We start from the raw sequence: 10617 nt of genomic DNA, 5'->3' as shown, positions 1-10617 counted from the left end.
TATGATTCTATGATTCTATGATTCTTCTACAGTCTTTGATAAAGAGATTGGCAGTGAATTATGAAGGAACATTTATTTTTAGACATGACCTAGCACTTACGTTTTAGAGCCGGATCATGGCTTTTCTGAAGTTCAGGAGTGTTCAGATTTGAATTATTGTCATTCCTTTTTTAAAACAAACATCCTTTCCTCTTAATTAATCCCTCTTGGAAAATCACTGTTGTATATATGCCATTGTAAGAAGTACCCAGTGATGCAAGAGGTCTGGTGTGATTCATCCATGTATTTGCAAGGGGAGTGCCCACCAATACACTGAGATAAACAAATAGCCCATGTCATTTTACCAAAAGATAAGCTTCTCCACATACTTTGCAGTGAGGTCTGACTTGCTGTGGTTATTTCTGACTCCTGTCAAAGCTGAGGCAGCTTTGTAATGAGATATAGAATTAGCTTCAGTCTCAGTTTTGTTTATTTCCAAGCAGATAATTTGTTTTTACCATATTCTGGCTTCAGACCCTCTGTTCATTTGAGCAGTAGATTTATACAGGGAATGTCCACACAAGGAAATACATTCTCAAACATTTTCAGGACCTCAAGCAATATTCAGTCTTCCATGCCATTGCGCTACACACTAATGGATGATGCTGATGGTGTAGGCAGGTAAGTCAGATATAAGGTCCAGTGGGGATGTATTTTCTTTACTCTAGAGAAACTGGGTATTCACCCACTTCATACAAGGAGATAGCTTTCTAAAGGAAGTTTAGCTCTGTAATTGCCATGGTAAATCACGTGTTGCACTGGAGGAAGTGTGAAGGGGAGGAGAGAAAAAAAACAAACCCAAAAAAAGAACAAATAAAAGGTGAGCAAATTTTAGTACTATAGGGTTTATAATACCCAGCCAGCTACCCAGCTACCAAGGAATGGCTTGCAATGCGACTCTTTCTTGTTTATGAAAATACCTGGGACAAAACATACACTGGGGAGAAAGATCTCTTTAAAGCTTTCCAGAATTTTAAGTGAAGTGCAAGTCTTCTCTTCTCGATTTGGCAGGCTGTTTCTCTCACTGAGCAGTGGCGTAGGTACCAGGAACTGCTCTCTAGTTATTTCATTCCAAAGGTAGAATAATTCAGGGCTCTTTGATCTCCAGCCATTCCTCCCCTGGATTTGCCATGTCAGGGGAAGGAGTGGGGAGAAAAAGTCCATGAAGGTTAGTTAAAACACTCTTAGTGATTTTGTTCACCTGAGGACAAGTCAACCAGCATCTTCCCTGGAGTAAGTCACAGCTCCTAGAGCTGCTCCAGAAAGATCCTTATGAGGCCACAAACCACCACTACTGGAGCATTGCACTTTTACAGTTGCTTCAGATCCTGTCTTCTCTACATTCTCCTGACCCACCCAACATACTACGTTACCCAGAAAGCACTTTAGCCTTTGTAATTTCTGTAGTCAAGGTGTGCTGCAAAGGACAGATATAGCAGCTTGCAGCTTTTTTCCGCTCCCTGGAGAACCTGTGCTAAGCCAAAGGGGTGCCTTGCCTTGAGCCATCTGTCTTTCTCCTAGCCTCGCCATCCTGTGCCTTCTCTCTCTGTGCAGACTCCTGGCACAGGCAGTGCTTTGCCTAAGAATGAACATGCACTGTGAAAAAAAACTGTATCCAAAGGAGAGATCCTTGCAACCAATACCTCTGCACTGTTCAGCTCCAGAGGAACGGGATGGAGAAGGCACACCAAAGCCTTGATATGGAGGTGGATTATATTCACATGTGTCTGCCAGTTTAGCAGGATCTGCTGTTGACTGGCAGGGGTGACTTTGTCTGTTGCAGGTGCTGTGCTATTACTTTTTGATCTTTTGTACAGCTCATGAGGCCGTCTTCTTCCTTCTCCTGCAGATTCCCCAGGTGTTCCTCCAAGTGCCAATGCTCATCATCTTTTCAGAGGGTTCAGCTTCGTTGCCTCTAACTTGGTGCAGGAGCCTTCACAGCAAGATGTGCACAAAATCACCGTCCATCCAATTGTGCAGGTACTGATGCTGATGTTACGCTTCACATTTGACGGGCGGATACATATGTGCATAGTGTATTTAAACCGCCTCACCATTCTCACTAGTATTTCACAGCTACCCAGTGTAGGTAGGAGGTGTTTCCATGCAGCATGTGGAGGTGGAAAATGAGAATTTTTTCCCAAAGGCTTTTATCTTTAAGTTCACATTCTCCACAGCCTTTACAAAGGAAATAGGATATCACAGCTGAAATGAAAGTACTTCTGAATGCCTGAAACACTATTCCAGTTGTGCATACAGGGCCGGTAATGAAGTGTTGTTTTTTCAGTGAATGCATGTCATTCTCGACAGTTTTGTCTTGGATTATATGATACAGTCTGTGTTGGCAAAGGGGCTTAGTGAACTGCTGCTGAAGGCTCCTACAGACACAGAGCCCAAGCTCCTGGGTGTAAGAGGCCACCGTGTTCCTGTTGCTATTGCACAAGAGCCTGGGTGTAGTCACATAACCCAGAGCGGCTTGACGGGGGAAGGACGCTTGCCAGACACTTGGTTCTTTGCTGCCATTCCCCTACAACATGCTCTCCAGTTATTGTAATTTAAACCAGAAATAAATTGCTACAAATGGCTCAATACATCAGAGGAACAGTGAATCGGGAGAAAGAACTGGGCTGCTCAAAGATGCCACCAGGAAAAAGTTCCTCTCCTACCCACAGCCAGAGGTATACATGCCTCAAGGAGAGAGCCCCTGCCTGTGGTTTGCATAGGTTTTCATAGTTTTCATCCCTATTTTAATAATTTACAGTGGAATATGTCATATTCTTAAAGATTCCCTTATGCAACAGTAAGTGAAATGTTACCCAAGCAATTACATCCCAGAAATTTTATATGTATTCCTGTGGTTTGCTTTGTAAAAATGTATTGAATGTTAATGTCTTGCATTGTCTTATAATGTCTTATAATTCAGAAGGTTCTGTGTGGACTTTGCTAGTGAGGTTACATTTTCAGACAGAGGATCCTAGAGGATTTTTAGAGCTGCTGGTCATTTCTTGAGTCCTGGGATGGAATTTGCAGCAAGGCCTCAAATTTGGGTTTCACCATCTAACCGGTCCACCTGCCCAGACATTTTCCAAAGGGCATATGAACTAATGATGCCATAGTTCATTCTATACCCTTCAATAAATAAAATTAGAAATTTTGAAGTATTTTCCTACTATTTTCACTAGTAATATATTTTCTTAAATTAGGTTGGCTTAAAATAGTAACTTTTCTCTCACGCAGAAATCATAATTAAACGTATCCTGGACAAGACCTCCAGTGGTCTGGAGGCACACCCCATATTGCGGGGTATCTGTTTTGAAGACTGTGAAGCTATTAGTAGTTTATAAGTTATCTGGCCCCTCAGTAATTAGAAATAAGTTTATATTGTCAAGATATGTGGGTTTGTCAGGGGATTTGGGCTCACAGTTTCCTGTGAATTTCTAATAGGATGTGATTGTCTGCATTCCATAAATATTTTTGAAAATTGGCTTTTTTGCCATTACTTCTACATGGACAACTCCGTCTCACAGACTGGAAAAGGTAAAAAGGGAGGGGACACACTTGTTTAAGTAAAGAGCTTCAGATTTTTTTAACTGGACTTAGAAAAACTGCTAAGGACAAGAGAGCTCTGTGAAGGAGATGAGATCAAGCACTTCCTTTGTTAAGACGAGGCTAGTCCTTGCTTTTACATAGCCATGTCCTGATTACCTTGTTCTTTTGTCTTTCCCTATAGCAGTTACATGGGAACAACATTCACTTTACAGATGGATACGAGATCAAGGAGGACATAGGAATTGGCTCCTATTCAGTGTGCAAGAGATGTGTTCATAAAGCTACAGAAACGGAGTTCGCAGTGAAGGTAAGAAAGCCTTCTGGGAGGTGCCAGGAATGTGGTTGAGACTGCTCTGCCAGCCTGGGCAGCGGTGCGGTCAGGGGTTATTTTGTTGGCTTATTTCTTGTTGGCGGGTGTTGCTTGTTTTTTTTTTTTTCTTTTGGAAGATGACAGGTTTCATGATAAGCCTTATATTATTTCTCACACCTTAATCTCACCGAGTAAAATTCCTGGATGGAAAAATCCTTTACAGTCTTGCATGGAAATCCTGTTAATCATTTCAGCCATGCTCCTTGCAAACTAGATAAGATTTTTAACGGATTCTACATTGAATCATCATAAATAAACAAAATAACATATAAAATTATTGGAAAGTGAAATAGCATTTTACTCTTCTTTCTCAAGATATTTACTTCTGACATTTTTTATTGTAATTAGACAGATTTGTCAGTGAAAACCATGATTTTACTCTTCTTTCTTTACTTCTTTACTTCTGACATTTTTTATTGTAATTAGACAGATTTGTCCCATGATGACCTTCAAAAACTCAGATTTCCTTTTGTCTCCTTGACATTCACACCAACATGAAAAACTCAGATTTACTTTTGTCTCCTTGACATTCAACACCAACATGCTGCACAAAGGAGCAAAAGGCAATCTTCAGCAGAGGTTTAAAATATTAATTCAGTGGAATTTAGTTGGATATTAAAGACGAGTCAGTGAACTTCAGACTTGGTCAAGCAACGGTCACCGCAGCCGCAGAGGCCAGGAAGCTGCTAGGATGTAGGTATGAGGGAACCTTTTCTGATAGGGAAGAACTTCAGTAGAACTGCTTTGGAAGGTCATGCTCAGAGGACTAAGTCACAATCTCTGTTAAATGCTATTGAATAAACAGTATGCAGCTGTTACAGAGGGCAGAACAGACCAATGTATGTGGCAAGTGGTTGTGAGGTTACAGCTCAGAGGAAGAGTTCCAAACATTCAATTTTCTTTAAGAAAAAGGCGTAGCAATTAAAACACTCATATGATAGGAAAATATTTCATGTTTTTGTTCTTGTACCAAAAAGAGACAAGATTGGATTAAATGAGGAATTAGTGTCCTGGTTTCGGCAATTAGTATAATGAATTTAAAAAGACACAGACAGTTAAGTCAGATCCTTTCATTCTGTATGATCTCATGAGAACAGATTGCTTAAATGAGCATAAGACAAAAAGTAGCTCCTTGAAATCAGTACACAGAGAAATGTATTTACCAAACTTGCAGTAAACAAGGGATTCTAGCCAATTGCTGCTCTACTTATTTTAAAATTTTACAAAAGGTATGTAAACTTAGCTTATAAATGAGATTGTGTGTTTGCTATTAAATGAGATTATGAGAGCTTAAAGAAGTGATCCAAACTGCAGTCCATGAGATAAATAAGCTGCAGGTAGTTGATAGGATAATATTAAACCTTTTATTCAGTCTTATTTTCCATTACAAGACTGATGATAATGCAGTATCCATGAAAGTCCATGAAAGTTTTGGTGTCTCCCCATGGTGGCCACAAAAATCTGGAAACCACTAATAAGTGACAATCTGTTGATGTCACTGTTCAAATAACAGTTGATTTTTCTAGGCTACACCGTAATTAGGAGCGTGGACCTACCAGCAGGTCCGTGGGCTTGCTCATGAACATGCTAGGATTTTAATTTCTAATGAATGGAAAAATTAGTTTTTTCCAGTGTCCAGGTCATTTGTCAACAGATGGCATTATGTTATAATAGGTATGGATTCTGTGTAATTAAATTACATCTGTGATGAACAAAATGTATGTTAAAGCAATAACTTTAATACTTTATTTATATCAAGTATTGCTGACAGTTTTATCAGTGTAATACAGCCAGCGTGAAACCAAAATAGAAAGACCTCGGTCCTCCAAGATGTCTGAGTGCCTGAATCCAAGAGGGTCCAGCACCTACTCAGCAGCTGGGGGTTTGGAGTACCTCAGAGGATCCAGAGCAAACTCAACATGTGGAGACACTCAAAACTCCAGAAGAGTTTAATGCTTTGATTGATAGCTTTATGCTCTTTCCCATTTTTATTAATATTTCCTCTTTTTATTCCTTTCTTCCTCCACTTCTTACGGCTCTTTCCTTGTCATGCCAATATGTCTTGATTTTGACTACCAGTTTAGGCAACATACGCAGCATCTCAGTTTCTGACACAGTGTGAGTCAAATGTGTAGCAAAGATTTGGGGTTGGAGGTGGTTGGTGGGTTTCTGTTTGTACTGTCTTTCCAGCACATTGAGTGCTGCCTCTTTGATGATTATTCCTACCAATATATTCATTTTACTTTCAATTTTATTTTTATTTCATATTAAGATTATATCATTTTGTTATCAAAGTAGCTCACTTTCATAAAGATTGCACAATGCCACCCATTTCAAGTAATTAGATAGCACAGGAGTTGCAACTGATATTATCATAATTATATATCAGTCCCTTTTGACATGCATCCTTTAACTCTCTCTATAAAAATCACTGTAATTAGACTCTTTTGATTTCTTTCAGTAAGTATAATTTTCTCAGTGCTCCCTAATACATAACATTCACAGGAAAAAATATCGGCAGCGATAGTTTGTATGATAGGCAGCAGCCCCATTTGCCTGGCACCACCTCATTAAAAGCTCCCTCTTCAAGATGAACTGCCAACACACTTAGAGGGCATCATCCCGTCTCCCCAGGGGAAGCTGGTGATAGTGAAGGAGTTAAGGAAATGATGTGGTGGCATCACCACGGGAAGACACGCATCATGTCACTGGGTAAATAATCCCTCCATGGAGACTGCCATTCACCAGGCCTTATTTACTATTGCTGTGTAGCGCCATACTGAGACAGCAGAGTACCGAGCCAGAGTAACTTGAGTCACAGCTACAGAGGGAAAATCCACTCAGAAAAACAAAACCTTTCCTGCCCCAGAAGCAGAATATATTAAAATGCAAAACAAACGTTTCATCCCTTTTTCTTTTGCTGGCCATCTGCAACTAATTGGGGGCCATCTTATAGAGATAATTAGATGTCTAGCAGTGCAAAGTTCTTTGTTGGTGTTGTAAAAGCACTTGAACGGATCTGGAATTTCACTCATTTCAGAGTTCAGTGAGACTAGGCACGTCTCTCACTGAGGTGCTTTTGGAAGTCCCCCTAGACACCTCTCTTCACCTGTAGGCATCTAACTGCCTTTGTAAATCCAATCACTGGAACTGCAGAAGAAGAGGATTTTCTTGCAACCTATTCCCTCTTCTTCCATGTCATCTGTAAAAATGAAATGCTAATAATAAACTCTAAATCTATTTTAGACATGCCCTCAGGCTCCTAAGTGAAATATTTAAGAATTCAGATTTATATCTCCACTTCTGAGAGCATTTCAATACCATGCAACAGAAAACCTTGTAGAAAACCAGATTTCCTGCAAATTGAGTCTACCCTGAAATTAGTAGCCACCTGCCTGGGTCAGTGCAGGTAGATGTTGGTTTAGCAAGTCTTTGTATCGTATTCTACTGCATGTACATACTCTGAGGTACTTTTAAAATTTTACTTAGACTTTCTTTCCATCTCATTCCCGAGTGAAAAAAAGTATAAAGTTATGAAATACAAGTAAGTATATTGTTCATTCTTCTGAATGCTTTATAAGACTCTGGTAGAAAGAAGAAAGATGGGAAAAAAAAGAGTGTTTCTCCTCTGACGGACCTCTAATGTGTTTCAGATTCTTCTGCTAGAATATTGATCATTCTGACTACAGCAGGCATAATGATTTTTAATAGCAAGGGAACTGGCCTTGTCGATCACAGTTACAAGCTTCACATGGGTATAAATGTAAGTGAGGTCAGAAGCAAAGGAAAATCAGATCAAACTATTTCAGTCACATCAGCATCTAGACAAAATAAGTCAATTAAGTAAAAGAATGATGCTAGAGCAGATGAGAGGCATTTTTGTGGATGGAAGAAAGTCTGCAATGGAAGCCTGAACAGATTAAGAGCTCTCGTGTGGAAAACAAAGGAAATGCTACAGTTCAGAGTTCGTGATGAATCAGGTTTTTCAAAACCTGCCAGAGATTTGATGCAATTAGCGTATTCCAAAAGTTTTTCTTTACTTAAAACCATTGCGCTGGTTTCAAGTTTGGATCCCTATTTGTAGTGAAGCTTTCAAGCTGGATTTTCAGATGTGCTTCTTACTGAGGCCAGATTAAGTAAGTTTGCAAAGGTCTGATTGCATCCCTCTTTTTCTAAAGATTTCTCTATTTAGATTGACTCCTTACCCCCAGGAGAGATTACTGGTGGATAACAACCAAGTAGAAACTGCTGCTGCTATGGCCTGTTCTACCCCCAATACAGTAACTGCCCCAAACGTTGCAGAGGTGGGTGGCATAGGTGCCAGCTTCAACAGCTTGATGCCAACTGTTTTCTTCCCCAGGTCAAAAGAATATCTAGCTGGTTAAGTCTTACGGATTTTTAGTCCTTCCATGCTGTTAGAGCTAGGGTGAACTACTGGGTAAAAGGATAGGGTATACATTTCTCCCTCCCTTGAAGAAGAAAAACATACAGTAGAGATAGTCCCAAATGACAAGTCCAATTTTGCAGATGCCAATATTACAGTGGAATTTGGATCTCGAAACACATGTGAATTTCATGACTTCTTCCTATCTCTGTAATGTACTAACCAACTATTTGGCTCCAAATGTTCCACAGCTGTGAGCAAAGGCAAATTTTGCAGGCTGTCTGCCTCTGGGAGAGGCAGGTTAGTTTGTGCTAGAGTCCTAGTAAATCCTACAGTTCATATATAATTCTGGTAATTACGGAGCACTGAAAGTACATCTATCTCAGCATGTTTTGATATGTGCAGACTGGGGAGAAGGTGCATTTTGATTAGCTATAAAAATGCAATACCAGCGGAGAAGTGATGTCAACATGCTATCGATAAATAGAAGTCAGTAACTCGTGAGAGCTGTTTCTAGCAGGCCTGTGTAATCAGACTTGCTATATACCTCTATTTATTTGCTAATAACAGTGAGTGACATAGTCACCAAAAGCTGTATGAATTCCAGAGTTGTTTCATAATTTCTTTAAACTTCATTTTCCTCTTCCATTGATGTTCACCGTCTTGGTTTGGCTGGTTTTAGGTGGTTGGTGTAAGTAGGTACAATATCATGCTAATCTGAAGGCAGAAGGTTACATGGTGGTATTTAGTTGGCTCTACAACTTTTTCTCCACAACCCGTATTATGGTTATGTCAGGAGTTTAGTGCTGAATGCAGAAAGCATGAATAACAAAAAAAGGTAGTCTTCTAAGATTGACTGCAGCATGGTGCGCTCTTTTGCATTTCTTTTACAGAAAATAGGAATCCCGAACACATGTAGCTTTATTTATTGAAACAGGAAAAGGAAAAAACAGAAGGAAAAAAAGCAGTCCAAAGGTCATCAAATCTCCTTGACAGTTAAGGTGTCTGTAGATCTAGAGAGATTTGTTTAGATTTGTTTCTCCTTAACCACAGAAAGTCACTAAAGTGACTTTCCTCTAAAGTGAAACAGACTGTGAAATTTTCAGGAGAGGGTTTGTGTCTATTTTTGCCTGTCTGGGAGGTACCTAGTGTCTGGTGGAACATGGATAAATGTATCAGTATTTTAGTAGGCAAGTCAATGGAAAGTTTGTTGGATAACCTCAGATTTCTTGGCCCTGAGCCTGCCAGTTTGTCAACACCGGCAGGTACCCGTCCACTGCTCATCTGACCTTTCCTCCCTCTGCCTGTGCCAGAATGTGGTACAGGGGTCAAGCCCCAGGGTACGTGCAGAGATCTCCAGGTCAGAGCCACTGGTAAATGCATCCCCTTTAAATTTAGCTTTCAAATTTAGCAGAAGTTACCTGCTGCTGGAGCAGAGCAGTAACAGGACTCTGCAAGGGAGAGAATGGGCTGAATGGGTATGGGTCAGATGCTGAGGTCCTGTCTCAGTTTCTCATTCGGTCCCTAGTCAGGCAAATTCCTCTTGACTTTGCTGGGTGGCTGTCACGGTGAGGTTTGTATGGATGAGAGTATGGCTCTATCACATCTCACACTCGGGGGGAAAAATGGCATCAGGAAGAATATAATCTGATGTAAAAAGACCTCATTAAAAAACCTGTTACGCAACTGAAGGGAAATGGGAGTGGTAACTGTGCTTCCATAAGCCTCTAACTGTCCTTGCTCTTCCCCGAGATGGCTTATCAAATTATCTATGAAGATCATATCTCTTGCCTCTGCAAGATCATACTGATTATTCTGAAAGATACTTTCCAATATTTTGTTGAGAAAATATCTATGACTGCAGTCTTCCGAAAAATTTTCATTCCTATTTGCTTTCATTCCCTGAATGATATGTAATGAAGCTGTTCAATATACTCAACTAATTCATAGGATGGAAATAGGAAAATTTGAATACCAGCATCAGACAAGCGTTGCATAAATGTGTTGCTAGTGTAGTTAAAGTTTTATTAATAAAATTGAAAAACAAATCTATAGATTTCTGTCTTACTAACATGCTTGCATATAAGTAAGTGAGTTTTGCCTGTACTACCTGGGGAGGACTACTAAACCCTGTGGGACCATGTGCTATTTTGGTATCCACGGTTTAAGATAGAATATAAACAAATTAGAGAAAATCTATAGCAGAAAATATGCAAGAATTACACGGCAAGCTCTATCAAGAGAGCTACAAAAATACATGATGTAGGACAGACAA

The 10617-nt window shown here is 39.9% G+C and overlaps 1 protein-coding gene across 1 annotated transcript in view; it reads left to right on the top strand.

The window, feature by feature from the left end:
* Positions 1–1864: 1864 nt before the first annotated feature.
* Positions 1865–10617, top strand: part of LOC103898235 (ribosomal protein S6 kinase alpha-2) — a gene marked incomplete at its 5' end in the record, with an annotated part of 30713 nt that continues 21960 nt past the window's right edge. The window contains 2 exons of the mRNA XM_009278463.2: positions 1865–2019; positions 3770–3895. Coding sequence (XP_009276738.1) covers positions 1865–2019; positions 3770–3895 — 281 coding nt within the window. The remainder of the gene's footprint in view (positions 2020–3769; positions 3896–10617) is intronic.

This window comes from Aptenodytes forsteri, unplaced genomic scaffold (assembly GCF_000699145.1).
Source record: "Aptenodytes forsteri isolate BGI_AS27 unplaced genomic scaffold, ASM69914v1 Scaffold210, whole genome shotgun sequence".
Taxonomy (NCBI): Eukaryota; Metazoa; Chordata; class Aves; order Sphenisciformes; family Spheniscidae; genus Aptenodytes; species Aptenodytes forsteri.
This window is presented reverse-complemented; position numbering and strand designations above follow the sequence as displayed.